Source organism: Pelophylax lessonae (genome assembly GCF_965119305.1).
Source record: "Pelophylax lessonae genome assembly, chromosome: 5".
Taxonomy (NCBI): Eukaryota; Metazoa; Chordata; class Amphibia; order Anura; family Ranidae; genus Pelophylax; species Pelophylax lessonae.
The window spans coordinates 288,194,892-288,218,815 of NC_138772.1; the positions used below are offsets into that span (position 1 = coordinate 288,194,892).

The window sequence follows — 23,924 nt, forward strand, 5'->3', positions numbered from 1 at the left end:
CATTCTTAGGCCTCAAGAAATGAGAGAGGTTGTAAGTATATCAGGATTGATACATTTTTAGATACATCCCATAGTTTGTGGACTCTATAGGTTTCCTACAGACTAAATAATATACACTGACTTGGTTGATTTTTACCAAAGAATTTTAGCAGAATACATTTTGGCCGAAATGTAGGAAGAAAGATTACTTATTTGAAAAGATCAAGAAATGAAAAGAAGAAAAACATATTTTTTTTTTAAATATTCAGTATTTTTTGTTTATATAGCAAAAAATGAAAAACCCATCAGTTATTAAATACCACCAAAAGAAAGCTCTATTTGTGTGAAGAAAATTATTAAAAAAATTCATTTGCAGTGTTGCATTGACCAAGCAATTGCAAAGTAGCGCAGTGGCGAATAGCAAAAAACGCCCTGGTCATAACGGGGATAAAACCTTCCAGAGGTGAAGTGATTAAGTATGCTGTTATAGTATAATGAGTGTTAATGAGGTGTACAATCTCTTTTCCAGGCACCAGATTCCCTGCCATCCCAGCAGAGCATGCTAGAAGCCGTTTAGGTGTTGTTCACTCATACGGCCACACGATGTCCCTCCTGAGCTCAGGATGTAGCTGCGTCCTCCCCCTTTCATTGTCATGCTGTTGTAGAGGGGGGAGGAGAGGATCCCGGTCATACAGTAGTCACCTTCTGATAATGCACCGTACTGCTGTCACACCCGCCGCACACATTGTGCCTCTCTTACACACTCACACCAAGGCTGCCTTCTATTGACACGCCGCTTGGCTTTTCCTTCTTCTCCTGCCCTGTGGTGATGAAAGATCTGTCAGCAGATATTTGTGTCGTGCCTCCTTCTCCTCCTCCTCCTCCTCCTCCTCCTGGCTGCAGATCATCGCTGTGTGGGAGGGCAGGGATGGTCCTGATCTTTTCCATTTCTTCATAGACGTCCGTCCACATGCGGACCGTTATCCTTGTACAGGTTGTCACCGGCCGCTCAGGGTGTGCTGCTGCTACTGCTGAGCATTGTCTTCGTCCTACAGCTAATGTGTATGTGTTCAAGAACCGATTATCATCGTCATCATCAACCTTCTCATCATTATTATGGTGAAATTCCCCGCACTCACCCCTTACTGGCCGCTCATCAGATTCCTCGTACCTCTGGGGATCACCAACATTGCTATCGACTTCGGGGAGCAGGTGAGGGGACACCCACCTACACACATACATACTATCCATGTCTGTCTGTCTGTCTATCTATCTCCATATCATCTATCTATCTAATTCTATATCTATCTATCTATCTATCTATCTATCTATCTATCTATCTATCTATCTATCTATCTATCTATCTATCTATCTATCTATCTAATCTATCTATCTATCTATCTATCTATCTATCTATCTATCTACCTATCTATCTATCTATCTATCTATCTATCTATCTATCTATCTATCTATCATCTATCTATCTATCTATCTATCTATCTATCTATCTACCTATCTATCTATCTATCTATCTATCTATCTATCTATCTATCTATCTATCTATCTATCTATCTATCTATCTATCTAATCTATCTATCTATCTATCTATCTATCTATCTATCTATCTACCTATCTATCTATCTATCTATCTATCTATCTATCTATCTATCTATCTATCTATCTATCTATCATCTATCTATCTATCTATCTATCTATCTATCTACCTATCTATCTATCTATCTATCTATCTATCTATCTATCTATCTATCTATCTATCTATCTATCTATCTATCTATCTATCATCTTATCCTATCATCCTATCCTTCTCCATCAAATTATCTATCCATCTTTCTATTTCCATATCATTATCTATCTATCTATTGCTATACAATTTCTATTAATATCTATCTATCTATCTATCTATCTATCTATCTATCTATCTATCTATCTATCTATCTATCTATCTATCTATCTATCGCTGTACAATTTCTATTAAAATCTATCTATCTATCTAGTTCTATACAATTTCTATATCTATCTATCTATCTATCTATCTCTGTACAATTTCTATTAAATCTATCTATCTATCTATCTATCTATCTATCTATCTATCTATCTATCTATCTATCTATCTATCTATCTATCTATCTATCTATCTATCATCTTATCCTATCATCCTATCCTTCTCCATCAAATTATCTATCCATCTTTCTATTTCCATATCATTATCTATCTATCTATTGCTATACAATTTCTATTAATATCTATCTATCTATCTATCTATCTATCTATCTATCTATCTATCTATCTATCTATCTATCTATCTATCTATCTATCTATCTATCGCTGTACAATTTCTATTATATCTATCTATCTATCTATCTATCTATCTATCTATCTATCTATCTATCTATCTATCTATCTATCTATCTATCTATCTATCGCTGTACAATTTCTATTAAAATCTATCTATCTATCTAGTTCTATACAATTTCTCTATCTATCTATCTATCTATCTATCTATCTATCTATCTATCTATCTATCTATCTATCTATCTATCTATCTATCACTGTACAATTTCTATTAAATCTATCTATCTATCTATCTATCTATCTATCTATCTATCTATCTATCTATCTATCTATCTATCTATCTATCTATCTATCGCTGTACAATTTCTATTAAAATCTATCTATCTATCTAGTTCTATACAATTTCTCTATCTATCTATCTATCTATCTATCTATCTATCTATCTATCTATCTATCTATCTATCTATCTATCTATCGCTGTACAATTTCTATTATATCTATCTATCTATCTATCTATCTATCTATCTATCTATCTATCTATCTATCTATCTATCTATCGCTGTACAATTTCTATTAAAATCTATCTATCTATCTAGTTCTATACAATTTCTCTATCTATCTATCTATCTATCTATCTATCTATCTATCTATCTATCTATCTATCTATCTATCTATCTATCTATCTATCTATCTATCTATCGCTGTACAATTTCTATTAATATCTATCTATCTAGTTCTATACAATTTCTATATCTATCTATCTATCTATCTATCTATCTATCTATCTATCTATCTATCTATCTATCTATCTATCTATCTATCTATCTATCTATCTATCTATCTATCTATCTATCTATCTATCTATCTAATTACCCCGTGTGTGATGAGTATTTATAAACATATGTATTACATAATATAAGTATCCCATGTGTGTGATATAGACTGCTGTATATATAAACCCAGGTAAAGTCTATGTGTGTAAATGTGTCCATGTCCAGTATGTGTGCTCCGGCTGACACTCAGTGTAAACAGCATGCCCTGGTGACATTTATTCTGTTATTGATCCCTTGGATTAGAAACCATTAATACTGGGTGAAGTGTTTTTGTTTTTGAAAGACAGATTCCACAATGTTCTGCAATGAAGGACACGTGTAATGGTTTTCAGCATGTCACCATTGTTATGTTGGTGCTGAAGCTGGCCTGGTCCATATAGACTCATTAATGTATGGGAAGCTTTTCTTACGTCATTGATTTGTCTGAGGATGATTATTTGTGAGCGTTAAACAGAGCAGAGCCTGATCCCAGAGGTGCTTAGCGTCAGAGATGGAGGTCAGCCTGGGATGAAAGTGCCTCTGAGCATGTGAGCATTCTCTATGCTCTTAGATAGTGGCTGTGGAAGGATATACAGATATATAGACTATATATATGGAGATGAATATATACATATAGAAGGAAATTTTTATATATATATATATATACAGATATATAGATAGATGGATATATATATATATATATATATATATATATATATATACATATACAGATATATAGATAGATGGATATATATATATATAGATTTATATATATATATATATATATATATATATATATATATAGATATATATATATATATATATATATATATATATAGATATATATATATATATTTATATAATCATTTCCTTTTAAGTGATCAATAAAAAGTCTGCATCTGTTCTATTTCTGCAGCATATTATTACTTTTTATGACAAACTTCACATGGCCCCTTTCACGCAGGATCCGTCTGGTCCTTTTATTAGAGAATCCATAAAGAGATTCCAGGCTGAATTGAAGCAGAACAGAGTGGATATCACTCGTGTAACATCCATGTCTGTTCAGTGTTCAGCCTAATTAAATAACCGGAGCGTTCAGGACTCATATAATATCTATGCCCCCCCCGGTTGTAAACAAACTTACATCCGTTTACATCAAACTACCTCCGATCTGTCACATTTAGGTTTGGTAAAATGGAAAAGGACACAGGCACGAACCTGGATGCTCTTGAAGGTAGGTGGTGGAAAATGGTCACATGTCCGTTTACATATACCTGCCCATAGACATACATGGAGCTTCCAATCACAAACCTACAGACAGACCTGACCACACTACCCTTGTGAAAGGGGCTCGTGTTGTTGGATTTTATCTTGTTTACAAACAGATGTGTTGTTGGATTTTATCTTGTTTACAAACAGATGAAATTTGTTTCACCTTTTTTCCTGATACCGAGTATAACTAATTATTATTTAGTTTTGAACACTAGGGGGCCTACTTATAAGTGTTTTCTCCCAAGAGTTGCACAATTTCCCTATAGAATTCAATGTAATTTTATTGCACCAACAATTTACATACATATCAGTCTCTACCCTTAAAGTGGAGTTCCACCCTCATTTTATACTTACCTCCCTCTTCTCGCTCCGGGTCACCTGAAAAAGAAATGGCTAATCGCATTTTTATTTTTTTTTTACTTACCTCGTAGCCAAGAAAATATACTTACCTTACTTCCTTCTTCCTCCTTCCTCGGCCGCGGCCCGTCGTCACTTCCTGGCTCTGCAATGATTCCTGGGAGCTCCCAGGAATCATTGCGCCTGCACCGGCCCCGACGTCAGTTCCGGGCCGCGCACGTCATCCCCTTCTAAACAGCTTCTGGGCATGCCCAGAAGCTGTGGAGGGATGACGCGCGCGACCCGGAAGTGACGGCGGGGCCGGCGCAGGGCATCGTGGGACCGAAGAAGGCGGAAGAGGACGCTGAAGAGGATCTCGCTGGCTTCAAGCTGCCCACACCTGAGATGGCAGCGCTGGACAAGACGTTTTCAAGGTAAGTATTTGTCCTAACAGGTAAGTGCAACCCGGGACAGATCAGAGGCTAGCCATTGTGGAATGCACTAGCCCTGACTGTCCCGGGGGTATTTTTAAAAAAAAAAAAAAATTCCAGGGTGGAACTCTGCTTTAAGCAGCTTACAATCTTACCATCTTAGGGCCAATTTACCTACCAGCATGTTTTTGGAGTGTGGGAGGAAACTGGTGCAAGCCCAGAGATAACATTCCAAATCCACACAGATAAGAGTCCTTTCCAGGATTTAAACCAATTACCCAAGTGCTGAACGGCAGAAGTGCTAAACCAGTTCTTTAATTGGATGAATGTATGAATCTTGGGTAAAAGTTGTGTAAAGCTGGCCATAAAATATGAGGTTAAACCTAAACACTTTCAAGCTGTATGCAAAAAGACAGGCTCTTGCACCACATAGTTGAAGGTAAATCTAAAGGAAATTGAACAGGAAAATTGTATAATTTATGGCAATCTTTAACTACTTCCTGAGCAGCCACAGCATATATACGGCGGCAGGTTGGCTGTATTGTGCGAAACGACGTACCTGCACATTGCTTCGCGCAATAGCCAGCAGGGGGTGTGCTCACTGGTTGGCCACAGGGGGAGCCAATCCCGCTCCCAAGAGAGGTAGAACAGCGGTCTGCCGATGTAAACAAGGCAGACCGCCCTTCTGTCAGGGATGAACACAGTAATCTTCTGTTCCTGCTAAGCATTCAGTGTTCATCCAGTGAGTCCATCCCCCACACAGTTAGAAAGCATCCCCTAGGGACACACTTTAACCCTTTGATCGCCCCTGGTGTTAACCCCATTCCCTGCCATGGTCATTAGTACAGTAACAGTGCATATTTTTTAGCACTGATTACTGTACTATTGTCACTGGTTCCCAAAAAAAGTGTCAGTTAGGTGTCCGATTTGTCCACCGCATTGTCACAGTCCCACTAAAAATCACTGATCACGGCCATTGCTATTAAAAAAAATAAAAAATAAATAAAAGTACCCTAAAAATATCCCATTGTTTGTAGACGGAATAACTTTTGCGCAAACCAATCAATGTATGCTTATTGAGATTTTTTTTTTACCAAATATATGTAACAGAATACATATTGGCCCAAATTGATGAACAGTTGAGATTTTTTACTTTTTTTTTATTGGATATGTTTTATAGCAGAAAGTAAACATATTGTTTTTCTTTTTTTCAGAATTGTCAGTCTTTTTTTGTTTTTAGCACAAAAAATAAAAACCGCAGAGATGATCAAATACCAACCAAAAGAAAGAGCTTTCTTTTGGTGGTATTTGATCATCTCTGCGGTGACATCAATTTTAGTTAAAGTCGGTCAGTTAAAGTAACACAGTGCCATATCGCAAAAAATGGCCTGGTCATTAAGGGGGTAAAACCTTCCGGTCCAGAAGTGGTTAATCTTGGTAGGAAACACTGATAACTAGAACCCTAGATTAGGTATAAGCACTTTTCCTGTACAATAGGAGCAACACAGCTTATTACAGATAATTATTTGTCTTTTTTAATTGCATAAAATAAAAAATGTTTATACTGTATATCCTTAACAACTTTTCTGTCCTAGTTACCTTGTTCAGATTTTGGTCATTTAGGGCTCATTCATAGCACAAACTTCTCTAAACAAGTGGCCGCTGGTGGGAGGTACAGTGCTGATGCGTAGATTCTGACTTATTACACTGTTTACTTTTTTTTTTTTTTACAAACTTTATTGAAATGTCACAAAGTGACATTTCATTATGTTCTATTAGCCTCAGTGTTTTGCAATGTGGAGGAAGTCTTCACTCCTTTTTTTAAGTGCACACCACTGCAACTGCAACATGGCGGTGTGAATTGGCATGATAGATAGCAAGGTTTTTGCCTAGACTTGCATTGAGACTGCTTTAAGCAAGGTTGCCCAACACAGTCCCAATGCAACTACTGTGAACAGGACCTTAATTGGAATTATTGTGTTTATGTTGTAACTGCAATGAATACTACAAAGTGAAAAAAGTATTTAAAGTGATCCTGCCAGCCACTGAAATAAATCAATATGAATGTGCCCTTAAAGTGTTATTAAACCCACAACAGTAAAATCAGTCTGTATATGCAGCAAAGCATGCTTTCTCCCCCTGCCCAAAAGCACCCGCCATGTTGAGGACATGTGGCCTGGTATGGTTCAGGTGGGGGAGTGGCACTCGCTTTTCATTGCCCTTTTCTGGTCTGCCAGGCTGTTTGCTCAGATAAGGGTCTGGTATGGTTTTTTATTTTTTTTTTTTTGGGGGGGGGGGGAGCATGTCGTTTTTTTTAAATTTCATTTTTGCTGCAGCATGTTCTATACATGTTACAGATGTGCCACTTTACAGGCAGACTAAGAGGACCACCCAGGCACTATATTTAAAGGATTTTTTCATTTTTATTGTTTCATGCATTATTAAAATGACTGCTCCTTCAAAAACCATGGTTTTAAAAAAATAGTTAAGGTCCTCCAGTCATAGGGTTACCATCTAATATTTATGTTTGTATTTCTTGGGCAGAAGGCACATGCATTTTTTGTTTGTTAATTTTTGTAAGAATTGGAGAAAAAAAAATACTAGTGCACACATGTTATGTGCTATGCATCTGCCATGTATATAACTTGCGTTTACCATGGATGCAGGACAACTACTATGGAGAAATAAAGGGGAAGCACAAACTTGCTTTTGGGGGGGGGGGGGGTAGCTGTAAAAACAGGTGGTTGAGCCATTGTTTTGATCTAACATGCTTGCTGGAGGGGGTTGTACACATGCACAACCGATGGCAACAATTTTTCTACCTGTAGTGGTTGGTGGGCAGTACTGTCGCCAAGTGTCACATATTCAGGTAAATGGGGTCGTGTCGGCCTTGTGGTATGAGCTTTACAGGGTTAAAAAAGAGGTGAGGAGGCAACATATTGCCTCTCAGCCACCTGTCAGACACCCCCACATATCGCTTGCCAGAAGGGTAGCGCAAGTTAGACTGATTCACATGGGCATATGCATATTTTCTGCATGGAGCACTGGTTTTTGCTGGCAGAGCTATTCAAAGATCCTGCATAAAATACACACCTAAAGTAATCATGTTTAAATGTGTTCTGGTGACTTTAAGCATTTATTTGCATGCGTTATAACATACGTTTACATGTGTACATGCTTAAAATCTGCAGATAAAAATGACCTTGGATGCACATTTTCGTTTGTAGGCTGTGTGTGTGGCCCCATTGATTCTACATTTAAATGCGTACAATACTATATGCTGTATGCATCTAAATGAGGCATTTTCTACGTTTGTGTAAATGAGCCCTTATCAAGCCCTAACAGAAGTAATGCTGATACAAGGCTATCTTTAATTAACTAAAAACACTAGATTACAATGAGTGAAATGATCAAATTATTTTGGAAATTACTGGCAAAGTTCTGCAAGAGAAAAAGCCAAATCGTTATAAATAATGGCCTTGGATTTCCACAACTAAAAGCCACATATCTGTGACCTAACTACATACAGCAACGGCTAATAAGCATGCGCCTTGGCTTTGAGGCCTTGTACCCTCATCATATGAAGTCCTCAGTGTCCCAAGCCTTTGAGGCCTTCTACCCTCATCACATGAACTCTCTAGTGTCCCAAGCCTTTGAGGCCTTGTACTCTCATCATATGAACTCCCCAGTGTCCCAAGCCTTTGAGGCCTTGTACCCTCATCGCATGAACTCCCCAGTGTCCCAAGCCTGTGAGGCCTTCTACCCTCATCACATGAACTCCCCAGTGTCCCAAGCCTTTGAGGCCTTGTACCCTCATCACATAAACTCCCCAGTGTCCCAAGCCTGTGAGGCCTTGTACTTTCATCGCATGAACTCCCCAGTGTCCCAAGTCTTTGAGGCCTTGTACCCTCATCGCATGAACTCCCCAGTGTCCCAAGCCTTTGAGGCCTTGTACCCTCATCACATGAACTCCCCAGTGTCCCAAGCCTTTGAGGCCTTGTACCCTCATCACATAAACTCCCCAGTGTCCCAAGCCTGTGAGGCCTTGTACTTTCATCGCATGAACTCCCCAGTGTCCCAAGTCTTTGAGGCCTTGTACCCTCATCGCATGAACTCCCCAGTGTCCCAAGCCTTTGAGGCCTTCTACCCTCATCACATGAACTCCCCAGTGTCCCAAGCCTTTGAGGCCTTGTACCCTCATCACATAAACTCCCCAGTGTCCCAAGCCTTATGAGGCCTTGTACTTTCATCGCATGAACTCCCCAGTGTCCCAAGTCTTTGAGGCCTTGTACCCTCATCGCATGAACTCCCCAGTGTCCCAAGCCTTTGAGGCCTTGTACCCTCATCACATGAACTCCCCAGTGTCCCAAGCCTTTGAGGCCTTGTACCCTCATCACATGAACTCCCCAGTGTCCCAAGCCTTTGAGGCCTTGTACCCTCATCACATGAACTCCCCAGTGTCCCAAGTCTGTGAGGCCTTGTACCCTCATCACATGAACTCCCCAGTGTCCCAAGCCTGTGAGGCCTTGTACCCTCATCACATGAACTCCCCAGTGTCCCAAGCCTTTGAGGCCTTGTACCCTCATCACATGAACTCCCCAGTGTCCCAAGCCTTTGAGGCCTTGTACCCTCATCACATGAACCCCCCAGTGTCCCAAGCCTGTGAGGCCTTGTACCCTCATCACATGAACTCCCCAGTGTCCCAAGCCTTTGAAGCCTTGTACCCTCATCACATGAACCCCCCAGTGTCCCAAGCCTGTGAGGCCTTGTACCCTCATCACATGAACTCCCCAGTGTCCCAAGCCTTTGAGGCCTTGTACCCTCATCACATGAACTCCCCAGTGTCCCAAGCCTGTGAGGCCTTGTACCCTCATCACATGAACTCCCCAGTGTCCCAAGCCTGTGAGGCCTTGTACCCTCATTACATGAACTCCCCAGTGTCCCAAGCCTTTGAGACCTTCTACCCTCATCACATAAACTCCCCAGTGTCCCAAGCCTTTGAGGCCTTGTACCCTCATCACATGAACTCCCCAGTGTCCCAAGCCTTTGACAGATAATAAGCAGTATAATCTCCCATGCACAGTCATTAAAAACGCACTCTTTGCCCTGACTGGTTATGCAATTCCGTATTATGTAAATCTTACTCTGGCTATAAAAGATATGTAACCTTTCCCTTCATTGACTAAGGTGTTGAAAATAGTATTTTTAGTTTCAGATTTACTGCAATCGTGAGAGCCAGTAGTATGACAACACTTTATCAGCTATCGTAGCTTTAAGTACTTGTGAAAAAAAAAAACAATATGTTAATTTTCGTGGTTAATACTCAACATGCCATGTTTATCTGTACATTTTCGTTGTCAGCCAAGGCCAATGTGTGAATATGCCTTTGTATTGTCATACAGTATTGGACGATTAGTGAAACTGTGACAACAAAGTGATTAATGGTGCATTCTGTTTTCTAAATGTTTTGACCTTTAATGTATATAGCACATGATGTTTTACCGGTATTAAAACCCTTATTGACTAATTACTGTATATGGTTGCCATGGGAATATAGCGTTCATACATTGACACTCACATTAATGAATCTCCATATTATAATCTGTTTATTACTTTTATGAATATTACCATTTTTAATATTATATTAGATGCATTAGTCGTACACCCAGGGCCGCTGATATGGGGGGACCACCGGTCCTCCTGTAGGGGGCCCAGGTGCACAGGGGGGCCCCAACAGCACGGGGAATCAGTGCGGTCAGGCAGAGGGGCAATTACAGAGGGAAGCCCTGTGCGGCTCTCTGCAGCAGCTGAAAGACAGTTTCTCCCCTTCCTGCCAGCTTTCAGCTGCTGCGGGGAGAGAAACAGACACAGGGCATCGTTCCTGTAATTGCTTCTCCCCCCACAGCGCTGCAGGCTTCCCTTTCCTGTAAAAAAAATAACAAATTGTAAAAAATAATAATAATAATAATTAAACATTGTAATAACACATTTTAAAAAATTGTAAAATAAAATAATTGTAAACATTTTTAACATTTAAAAAAAAAATTAGAACTTTTTTAAAGTAAAAAACAAATACAAAGGGCTAATTTACACGGGTGGGTTCTCTGTTAGGTTTGTGTCCGCTAATAATGATTTTTGTGTATTTTTAGTGAAAATAATGTCTTGATATATACGGGGGGAGGGGGTGTGCAAAGTAGGCTGTACGGGGCCCCGTGAATTCTAACAGCAGCCCTGCGTACACCACACAAGTCATGGTGTTATTTAACCACTTGCCTACTGGGAACTTTCACCCCCTTCCTGCCCAGGCCAATTTTTTAGCTTTCTGTGCTGTCACACTTTGAATGACAATTGCAAGGTCATGCTACACTGTACCCATATGACATTTTTATCATTTTTTTCACACAAATTGAACTTTCTTTTGGGTGGTATTTAATCAGCACTGGGTTTTTTACTTTTTGCTAAACAAATGAAAAAAGACAACAAAAAAAAAAAACTTTTTTCATAGTTTGGTATAAAATTTTGCAAGCAGGTAATTTTACTCCTTCACTGATGTGCACTGATGAGGCTGCACTGATGGAAACTGATAGGTGGCACTGATTGGCACTAATGAGGCAGCACTGGTGGGCACTGATGAGGCTGCACTGATAGGTGGCACTGAGAAGGACTGAAAGGTGGCACTGATAGGAGGCACTGAAGGCCACTGAGAAGTGGTGGCACTGATAGGCAGCACTGATAGGTGACACTGATGAGGAGGCACTGGTTGGCAGCACTGATGGGCACTGATTGGCAGCACTGATGGGCACTGATAGGTAGCACGGATGATCACTGATTGGCAGCACTAGTGGTTACTGATTGGCAGCACTGGTGGGCACTGGGGGAAAGGCACTGATATTCAGGACACTGGTAATCAGTGCCCTGATTATCAGTGCTGATGTCCATTTAACACAAGCTGGTTATCCTCTTTCTTCTTCTCCCTTCTTTACCCTGATCTGTGATTAGCTGAATCCGAGGCGGGGGGGGGCTTTGTACAGTTAGTGGGGTGTTTTTTACCTTAATGCAGAGAGTGCATTAAATTATAGATTTACTATTAGCAACATGTTAAACCCATATATAAGTTATAACCTGTAACATGCTACTATGCAGCATCCTTCCCCCTACTTACCCTGCATCTGACAGTGGGCTATAGTTTTTCACATTTTGAAATTGTCGTGGCTGTGCAGCACTTCGCCCATAGAGTCACGTCATTCATTCACTCACAGGGATCTGTAAATGAATAAACTACAGTTTAAAGTACATTAACAGTGTATAGTATAAGCACTTATCACTGTATTAGTGCCACTATTGATGTTAGCCAGTTAGTCAGTTAGTGTACTCCCCAGCCAATGTCAGCTAGTGCCAGATTGCCGGCCACACTATCGCAGGTCGTTAGTCACCACCATTAAAAGTATGAAATTAAAAAAAAATCCAGTATACTGTATATACCATAGTTTAAAGACACTATAACTTTAATGCAAACCAAATAATATACACTTATTGGAAAACATTTTTTTACCAAGGACATATGACGTAATACATATTGGGCTAAACTCAAAACGTACAAATTTTATTGGCTATGTTTTATAGCAGAAAGTAAAAAATGTTTTTTTTTTTTTTTTATTGTTTTGTTTAAATGTTTGGTCTTTTTTCATTTATCCAGTTGCCGACCGTATAACTTACATATACGGTGGCAAAGTGGCACTACTGCGCAGGATCACGTACCTAGTATGTGATCCTGCAATTCCGGGTCTGGGGCCTCGCATGCGCGCCACTGGCGGCCCGCTCCCGCTTTGATGATATATCACCACATGCATCATCACAGCGTGAGCTGATTGGCGGGCTCCGCGGACTCGATGTCCACCGGTACCCACCGATCCTTCAGTACAGAGGGTGAACAGCAGCCTGCCTATGTAAACAAGCCAGATCCCTGTTTTGTCAGTAGGGAAGGCATGGATCCTGTGTTCCTGCAAAGCAGCGACAAGGATCCATGTCTTCCCCTAGTGAAAGCACCTCCCATAGTACATAGGAACACAGGCGCACAGTAATCCCCTTGATCGCCCCTGATGTTAACCCCTACCCAGCCAGTGTCATTAGTACAGTAATAGTGTAAATGTTTTGGCACTGACCACTGTATTAGTATCATTGGTCCCCAAAAAGTGTTAGTATCCGACTGTCCCCTGCAATATCACTGTCCTGCTATAAGTTGCTGATCACCGCCATTACTAGTAAAAAAAGTAAATAAATAAAAATATTCCATAGTTTGTAGACACTATAACTTTTGGGCAAACCAATCAATATAAACTTATTGGGATTTTTTTACCAAAAATATGTAGCAGAATACATATTGGCCTAAATTGATAAAGATTTTTAAAAATGTTTTTTTGGATGTGTTTTATAGCAGAAAGTTAAAAATATATATTTTTTTGAAATTGTCAGTACTTTTTTGTTTACAGAGCAAAAAATAAAAACCGCAGAGGTGATCAAATACCAACAAAAAAAAGCTTTATTGGTAGAAAAAAAGAACATACATTTTATTTGGGTACAGTGTCACTTGACCGCGCAGTTAAAGTTAAGTAGTGCCTTATCGCAAAAAATGGCCTGGTCATGAAGGGGGGGGGGGGGGGTAAATCTTCCAGAGGGCAAGTGGTTAAATAATAAAAAACCCGGTGGTGATCAAAAGTCACCAAAAGAAAGCTCTTTTTATGTGAAAAAAATGATATCAATTTCATTGCCCAGGTCATAAAGGGACTAAAACCTTTCCGGTGGGCAAGTGGATAATATATATTACAAATATATAAAAAAAAACACTGGTAAATGCATGTATGTATTAATAAAAAAAAAAGTATAGCTGCATTCCTGGGGGAAAAAAACTGCAAGGGTTAAAGTGTAGTAAATGGCACAACCTTTTTATTTAATATTTTGGATAGAGGAAGGGACTTGTTTTTTTTTTTTTTCCGAAAGAGCAGTGAGGGAATATAACCCCTTCCAGATTTATATTGTTGTCTTTGTTCCGGGATATTTACACTTTCTATTTGTCCTGCTGATTATTATCACCAGTCACAGAAAGTAATAATGCATCTAAGAACAAAATGTTTTTTTTTTTTGTCATCTGTACTGTATTTGGTGGCGTTTTGGTTGGTTTGCAGAGACAACAGGATGTTAGAGGAAATCTCTCCAAAACGAAAGACATCCCTTTTTAGACATAAGCCACTAAAACAAGTGTCCCCATTAAATTATTTACTCTCTGTTATTGATGTGGTGACAACCCAAAATTATCAAATCAAAAACAGAAAAAGAGGTTTTAAGCAGAGCCGGTACGGGGGGGGGGGGGGGGCGGAAGGGACAGGTGCCCTGGGCGGCACCATTTAGTAGAGGAAGGGGGGCGCAGTGCAGCACAGGTGAAGTGCGTGTGACTACGAACACACCGGGTGGGTATCTCCACTGACAGGGAAGTGAAGGGCTCACTTCGTTACAGGCAGCCATTAGCGGCCACTCACCCGCCCGCCTGGTGTGTTAGTTTATACTAGGGGCGGACTGACCCATCTGACTGAGTGCCCGGGACCAGTGGGGGGGCCCCATGAGAGGCTCCTGGGGATGAAGTCAGTGCCGGATCAACGTCCGGCATTGTGCTTCACTCAGTGAAGATTCCTGTCAGGCTGCATTCAGTTCTCCGAATTCCCTGCCCGCCTCCTCTCTCCCCGCCCGCCTTGATGACCCTCTTGCTTGCTAGGACCGGCACTGTTCACGAGGACGGACACAGCTTGGTCGGCTTGGCATGGCACTACTCCCAGTTTTTAACATTGGCGTCTATAGGAAATCTTGGTCAACTTGACATAGCACTGCTGCCAGTTTTTAACATTGGCGTCTATGGGAAATCTTAGTCAGCTTGACATGGCACTGCTCCCTGTCTAACATTGGCGTCTATGGAAAATCTTGGACAGCTTGGCATGGCACTGCTCCCTGTCTAACATTGGCATCTATAGGAAATCTTGGTCAGCTTGACATGGCACTGCTCCTTGTTTTTAACATTGGCATCTATGGGAAATATTGGTTTTGAAATGACACTGACTTTTTCTTTATACCCTGGGGGCGAGGGTGGGGGCACAGTTTGCAATCTTCGCCCTGGGCACCAGATGACCTTGTCCCGACACTGGTATTAAGCTTTAGATACATTTTAAATGCAGCATATATTACATGATAATGTAGAAATATACGGTAATTACTTTTTAGTTTCTTTCTGAATGGGAAAGAACAATGTTCACCCTCCATTAACCCACAACAAAGGGAATGCATTTTTCATTGATCTGATATCAGTAGTCTTATACCTGAAGGGCTGTGATGGATTAGTGCACATGGTACATTGTCACTCTTCTCTGTTCTGCTTCATTGAACAAACCAATGTAAGTAAACAGAGATTACATATATCTTCTAGTCTAGTAAAATCTGCTACTTGGAAGTAAAAGGTATTTCCCAAGAAATTCTGTGTACCTGTTGATAAGATTGATACATATTACAATAGAGTAAAGTTATGTAGGTCACATAATTCATAGAGTGTCTGATGTGCGCTGCCAACAGTTTATGTATCCAGAAACTGCACACAATAATGACAGCTCAAACTATGCAAATACCAGACAACATGCAGTACCCGCTGCAACCAATAAGATGTTGTCTGGCTTGAATAATAAAGGGTTTGTATGGGTTTCTACAATCTGTATTGCACTCCCTGCAATTTTTATTGACTAATGCCTGCCATACATGGTTCAGCAGGAGCCGGCTGAGATTTGAACCGTTAATGGTCAAGCTGAATGTACCACATTGATTGTTCGATTAACTTGGGTTCAACCAGCCTGCCTGATTCGCATCCGATTATCACAGTATCGATAATTACTATCTTCTTCCAGCACAGAAGGCTTTCCCAGCCCACCCATGCCCTCCCGCCTGGAAAAGACAATGGCCCTGCAGGAGGTATTCCCCTGTTAGCACTGTGTGTGTTGATGGGAAATCGTGCAAATTACTTGCCTGCAACCACGAGTTGCAGGAAAGAAATGTTCACCGTGTATGGCTGGCCTTAGACCAGTACTGCCTTACAAGAAGAATTCCAGTTACAATGGTTCTGCTTAACCACTTAAGCCCCGGAAGATTTTACCCCCATTCCGACCAGGGGGTATTTTGCGATTCGGCACTGCGTGACTTTAACGGAGAATTGCGCGGTCGTGCGACGCTGTACCTAAACGAATTTGGCGTCCTTTTTTTCCCACAAACAGAGCTTTCTTTTGGCGGTATTTGATCACCTGTGCGATTTTTTGATCACGCGCTATAAACAAAAAAAGAGCGTCCATTTTGCAAAAATAGCAATATTTTTCCCTTTTTTTTATATGAAATTCCCCCCAAAAAAAATGTAAAAATCAAAATTTTTTAAAATTTTCGGCCAATTTGTTTTATGCTACCTATGTTTGGTAAAAAAAATCGCAAAAAGCGTATTTTGATTGGTTTGCGCAAAAGTTATTGCGTTTACTAACAAAGGGAAATATTTTTGTCATTTTTGTTGTTTTTTTTTTTAACGCGTAATGGCGGCGATCTGCGATTTTTTTTGCGGTACTGCGACATTGTGGCGGACAGATCGGACCCTTGACTGACATTTCTGACACTTTTGGGGTTACCAGTGACATTTCTACAGTAATCAGTGCTATACATATGCACTGTTACTGTAAAAATACACTGGTAGTGAAGGGGTTAACTTTATTTGAGAGGGAGGGGCTGTGTGTGTCCCTAGGGGCGTGATTCTAACTGTGATTGGCTGGGGCTTCAGCTGTATGCAGAGTGATCAACGGATCTACATAGTAGATCCATGTGATCAGCTCTCATACAGCGAGGAGAATGACAGGCAGCTTGTTTACACAAGCTGCCTGACTTTCTCCCTCTCCCCCGCCGATCGCAGAGTGGCCGGCGGCGATCGGGTCCGCCGGTCACACGCGCGGGGGGGGTCCGTGACCACTCGGGAGCGGGAGCGCGCCTCCGGGGGCGCGCGCTCGCTCCCTAGACCCTCACAAGCTAGTGACGTAGCCCTACGTCACTTTGCCTGTGAGGGGCTGACCGCCGACGTAGATAGTCGTGCGGCGGTCGGCAAGTGGTTAAAGAGTTTGGACCCCCCCCCCAAAAAAAAAAACCCTGTAAGATAAAGGCATAATGAGCTAGTATGCATCGCAAGTAAATACTTACCTTAGAACGAAGCCCCCGCAGTGCCGCCCGCTCAGCAGTGACACGGCCGACATCTTCAGCTGTCCTACTTCCTGGTCTGCGTCCTCCGGGCATCTGATTAGCCGGAGACGAGATGACATCGCATGCGCGCGGGAGCCGCCGTTCACGGCACAGAGCTCTGAAGGAACGGCACAGAGTGGCCGTTCCTTCAGAACGCATGCGCCGATGACGTCATCGGCTGCATTTAAAGTAAATATCTCCTAAACGGTGCAAGTTTAGGAGATATTTACAGTACCTATAGGTAAGCCTTATTAAATGCTTACCAATAGGTACAAGTTATAAGAGAAGGTTTACAACCTCTTTAATATATATCATATTGGCCAATAGTCCTGGAAGCCACATGGCTTGCTATGGGGGCACACTTAGAAGAGGAAGAGTAGACAGCACCAGGGGGGACTCCAGAAGTGGAGGTAAGGGGCTGCTTTGCTCAATTTCCTTGCACAGGGCAGGTAAGTATTCCCTCCAACCATATCCCCCCCCCTCCCCCCTCCCAGGGAGAACTGAACCAAAATATAAAAAAAAGAATTATAGAGAATGGAAAAATTCAAGTATAATGGAGTCGAAGTTAGAATTATTGTAATGTGTTAGCCACTTTAAATAAGAAGCTAGCGGGCCTCAGCACTTGTTGAAAGTCTGCTGAAGCCTTTTAGCAGCTTGATTTAAATGGCAATCAACACTCCAATTAAGATTTTTGTCCAACATTTACAAACTGTTAAGTTGAATGGTACTTTAGAAGTTTCAATAAAGCTTGCTGAAAGCTCTGTAAACGCTATGTTAAAGTTTGCTTTTCACACTACCCTTATACAAACTGAAGCCCGTGTGAAACATTCCATATGCAGACCTGAGGTAGCTAAAAAGAGCATCAAGAAAATGATAAATGTTGGTGCCCCTTCAGACCACAAAATGTCCTCCAGATCAGATTCGGATGCGTTTTTGAATGCACGTTTTTATGTGTGCTGGTGCGTTTTTGTTGCGTTCTTGATGCGCTTCCGGATGCATTCTAGATTCTTTTTTTCTTCTTTTTTCCTGTTTTTTTATGCATTTCCAGTGCATTTTTGAAGTCTTTTACCAAGTTCCAGTACAGTGCAGGAAAAAGCAGCATGTTGTACTTTTTTTCTGCCACTGAAACACGCTGGAACACTACGCTGATGTGAACTATGGCATTGGAACCCATATAACCTACTTTCCATGTGTCTTGATGCAGAAAAAGACCACTGCATTGCATGTGGTGTGAAATGGTTCTTAGACCAGCTATTCGTTTTGGCTGTATAGCCTTATTTTCCTCCCTGAAAGGGATGCTTTATCTGTGATAACAAAAAATGAGCACATTTATTCAACATAAGCAGATTAAGTGCATTCTACAGCCTGCTTTTTTAGCCTTATTAGAAATATAGTTAATGGATCTTTTTGTGCAAGTTCTCCTGATGAAACAGTATGAAAATCCTAGCTTAATTATGCTGATTACACATATGTTGGAGCAGTTATTTAACTGTGCTAGAATCATTATTGCTCTGCTTGTACTATTAGCTTGTTCTTTTTGTAAAAAACTGTTTTTTAATAGAAAGTTTGAATGTACAGTCCCATATAATATGTTGGTACTTTATTATTAAGGGATTAAAGGGGTACAGAAAATGTGCTATTTAGTTTACCCTGTCATTGCAACTTTGCTTTAAACTGAGTAATACTGAGTAATTAAAGAAGTTGTAAAGGCAGAAGCTTTTTTTTTTTTTTTTTTTTTTTTTATCCTAATGCATTCTATGCATTAAGATAAAAAGCCTTCAGTGTGTAGCAGCTGCTCCAGCACCCCCAAATGCTTATCTGTGCCCCATCTCTATCTAGCGATGTCCACAAGTCTCTTGGCTGTCCAGGACTCTCCCTCTGGATTGGCGCCATTAGCTACCCCTGCTGTCAATCAAAGTCAGTTAGCCAATCAGGAGAGAAAGGGGGCGAGGTCGAACGATGGCTCCATGTCTGAATTGACACAGGGAGCTGCAGCTCGGTTCGGGTGCCCCATACCAAGCTGCTTGCTGTAGGGGCACTCAACAGGTCGGGGGGGGGGGGGGGGGCAGGAGCTCCAGTCAGGGACCCGAGAAGAGGAGGATCTGGGCATTCCTGTGCAAAACCACTGTACAGATGAGGTAAGTACCACATAATTGTTATTTCAAAAAAAAGGACACTTTACAATCACTTTAAGAAGTGCTTCTACTAAAATCAGTCATACCCTGTAAAATTTATATTTTAGCTGTGGTATCATGGTATCACACTCCTTGCGCAGATTGGGTGTACAAGGAGAAAAGCTCCCAAAGCAGTATAAAGTCAGCACATTTCTGGGGTTCAAAGGGTTTAATAAACTTGGAAGCAGCTCAAGGAGTATCAGTATGATCACTTTAGAATCTGGATTAGCTGCTTCCATACTGACACCCATCAGGATTCCTCCAATCTTATCAGTCCAGAACCCAATTTAGTCAACAGTTCCATCCCTGATGAAAACGGACACTTTGAATCACAAACACCTGTTGGCTTTGTATGACAAGCGAGTCTGAAAGAATTAAATCTGGTGTGACGGTACTCACCGTCACTGGCAGTGAAAGACAAATACTTATTGGACACTGGGAAGGTGGTTTGGACTGTTTCAAGTGGAACAGTGATGTTTGTCAGCCATGTGTCTCGAGAAGTGTGTGAGGACTGTTCCTGGACTGTTTGATTCTGAATGTTCATTGAAAGAGCTTATCACATTAGCCTCTGTTCCATGTTCTTCAGTGTCAGAGACGGACAGTCTGTCACTGGAGGTATTTTCCTATTGTCTGTGTATTGAGGTGTGATGTGGATTATGTTAAGCCTGTCTGTCCCATTGCTAATTGTGAATGAACTCACATAACTCACATATTGTTTCTGTCCAGATGGCTAGATAAATAGTTCAGGCTAATTTCTGTATACAATTTCATCTGCATATGATAATGTAATCAGGCACCTGACCTGATGGGGTAATTTGATCAGGAGGGGGATGTCCATGCTGTATATAAACTGTGTGGCTGTCCAGTAAAGGGGAAGGTTCCAGAACAAGCTATGTTGTCTGCTAGCTTTGTATGGGGGGGGGGGGGGGCGGCTGGGAAATCTGATATCTATGTTCAAGACTGAAGTAAGCCGTATACTGATGGAAGCTGGAAAACACAGTGTGGGTCACGGTTCCGTTACATCTGAACTTTATAATTTTAGCACTTTTTCGGCTAGCGTACCCAGTCCTTACTCAAGTATACAGTCAAACTTTCAGCCAACCCACCACTGCTTGGGGAGCTGTCCAAGGAGAATCATTCCTTTTATAATGCTTAAAGCGATATGTAAGAATATTTAATAATATATCTCGCTGTGCCTCCATTATGTCAGGATATTTATACTGCTCTGAATATAACAGTGTTTATTTATGTCAATAAGCAAAGATCTGTGAGGAAGGAGAATCTCCACTTATTTCCACAAATCAATATGTAGCGAATTCTTTTTAATTGATTAATTTCTTTTTAAAAGCATATACCAATCTCAGTGAGTACAGTCTACAGTATGGAATATATAAAAATATTTATTCACAAGACATGTATTCACAATAAATGATCAAAAGGAAATGACACAAAGAAACAACTTTACATAAAATACTAACTTCAAACAATCAATGCAATGTGATGTTTAGCTCAATAGTGAAAGTGAAAGCAAGATTACCATTTCTCCAGGTATAGCATAAACCATAGGTAAGTATTCTATATAAACAGACCACAATTGTCTGCGAATCACACAGCCGAAAGTCATTCCACTGCAGATGGAGCGAGAATAAGCCATGCAAAACGGAAGACTAAAATTGCAAATAATGCACTAAATCTGATATTAATAAAAATGTATAAAAACAAAACTCAGCTTTTTAGAGAAAAATCTACTATGGTTTATACGGCTGGGATTGTAATCTGATTACCCTTAAATATGCAATATAAAACATATAAGGAAGGAAATAAACAATTGAATAATATCAAATAACATAGCAAGGAATATTTACCACACTTAAGATGGCTGCTAGCTGTTCAAGATTAACTATAAAACACAACATAAAACTTTGTCCATACTCTCAGTACATACATAAATGTCCATCTAATCTCCATCATTCATCTTGGCAAGTAATGCCATTTCAATAATTATATTATTTAATACAATATAATATTTTTACATTGGAAATACTAAATTATCCCAAGACTGCATTTATTAGTGTGTCCAAAGGGAGCTGTATTGTACCATTCATTAGATTTTGTATTTAAAATAATTAGAACAAATCCTTATCTGATGATCTTTGACCTGTCTGGCTAGTGAAGATCCATTAATTATTTGACCATGCCATATGCTGTCAGACATTTAGGCTAGGATTGGAAGATCTATAGCGGTCTGGCTTGTAGGATTTATGATATCTTAAACACTTAAACACAAACTTACATAAAGTGAGGTAATTAGTTACACTTACACATGTCCATACACTTAATAGAAAAGTATTCTAAGTAAGATTTCTACTGTAAGAATATAAACCAAAATGTGATATAACATTCCTAAATATATATGTATACATATACATATAATTATTACTCATGTTTTCTTACATACGATATAATGCATCTTTAACACTTATATTTATTTTAAATGTCTGATGGAGTATACTGAGCCATTGTCCATTGTTAAATACTTACAGACAGGCTGACACTACCATTATGTCTTATCTGAAGAGATGTCTATGTACACCTTATTTACGATCTTAAAAGAAATACAAAGACCTCTGTTGAAATTCTACTCTTTCTTGTAAGAGACATTTTGCAAATGATCATATATGAACTTTCATTCACCTTGAAACAAGATGGAAGCTATGCTGTTCACAATCTTATATGCATAAGATGGAATATACATGGCTTTTTAAATCCATTTTTTTCTATTAGTTATTTAATCACCCCCAATACACCTGACAGATATTAAACCCAAAACCGAAAATGTAATATATTGCAGCTTACCAATCATTAGGCGGTGGTGGCTGCATCAGTTTTCTTTTATTACGCTTTCTTCCCCTTCAGTGGTCAGCAGCGCTGTAATGTGATGTTTAGCTGTGTCACTACATTACCCAGTACTCCTAGTCCCCACCAGCAAGGTTCAGTTAGTATTGTCAGCTGCATACGTTTTGGATCTTTGTTCCTATGGTCAGAGTGGACAGTCCCTTGGCACACAGAATGGTTTTCTTTTGAAAAACAGCAGACTTGCTAGCTCGATCACCAGATGAAATTAGAAGAAAGATACAGTAATTACATCTAAGAATTGGTAAGCTGCAACATAATGTTTGCTTTTGGGTTTAATACCGCTTTAAGCCCTTACTGAGAACACCTACTAAGAGATCCAGTTCCCAACACCTTTATTTTACTGTTTGTGCAGAGACTTTGTAATAGTTGCTGCAGGTGGAAGGACCAATATACACAAGTTGAGAAGTCTTCTTGCTAGATTTCATAAGTTGTATGAGAAGCTGCTGAGTGATTTTACCTGCTGGAATTTACCTAGGTCTGTAACACCAGACTTGGATAAACTGATCTTAAAAAACCAACTTGGTCACTCCTAAAGTAGCCAAAGAGTGATAACAATATAACAAAAGGAGTGTGTCACAAAGCAGAACACCATTTTTGAAAATGCTGTGATGGGCATACATATTTATTAGCTAATGGGGTTGATTTACTAGAGGAGTAGAATGTTGTAGAGCATTGGTGTCCAACCTTTTGGCTTCTCTGGGCCACATTGAGTGTAGAGAAATTTTCTCGGGTCACATATAAAATATATACTATAGTTAAGGTATATAAGTAATAAAACGCTGCTTTGCCCTTCCCGTGCTAATGCCCACCCCCAGCACTAATTTAACACAACTAGTGGATGATCCCCTCTGAGGCAGCCTCTGTGGCCGTGCCCCCGACTCGACTTCCTTCCTCCCCAGCATGAAAAAAAATTGTCAGAGGGCAGTGAGCCACATTGCCTGCGGGTCCGGGCCGCAGGTTGGACATGCCTGTTGTAGAGTGTTCACTTGGCATTGTGTGCATTTTAAATAGTCATGTACAGGGTTTAACTGTAAAAAAAAATATTTTCTGATCAACAAGTGATTCAAAAAATTGTATTTACCCTTTTTTGCCCTCCTGACCTAAAGTACCCTGTGTCTGCAGGCTAATGCAAAGTGTGCATTCTTTGAGGAAACAAAATTATTTGTGCTGCGTTCCCGCAATTGCATAACTTGATGGGGCTTTCTGCTTAGTGTCTCCAGCCTTGGGAGATGGTTCCCTTGAACCCTATGGGGGATCTACTGTAAATGCTCACAAGCGCAGAGATTTTCCTTGAAAGATGTAAATATTGCTGCAGAATAGGGAAATGTATTCATCTGGGGTAGACTCCTTTAGGTCAGGACAGATCATTCAACACAGGTTCTTGAGCTAAGCTCCTC

General features: G+C 40.3%; 1 protein-coding gene across 1 annotated transcript in view; it reads left to right on the top strand.

Moving 5' to 3' along the window:
• Positions 1-1,027: 1,027 nt before the first annotated feature.
• Positions 1,028-23,924, top strand: part of ANKH (ANKH inorganic pyrophosphate transport regulator) — a 218,646-nt gene continuing 195,749 nt past the window's right edge. Inside the window, exon 1 of the mRNA XM_082258414.1 lies at positions 1,028-1,191. Coding sequence (XP_082114540.1) covers positions 1,096-1,191 — 96 coding nt within the window. The 5' untranslated portion in view covers positions 1,028-1,095. The remainder of the gene's footprint in view (positions 1,192-23,924) is intronic.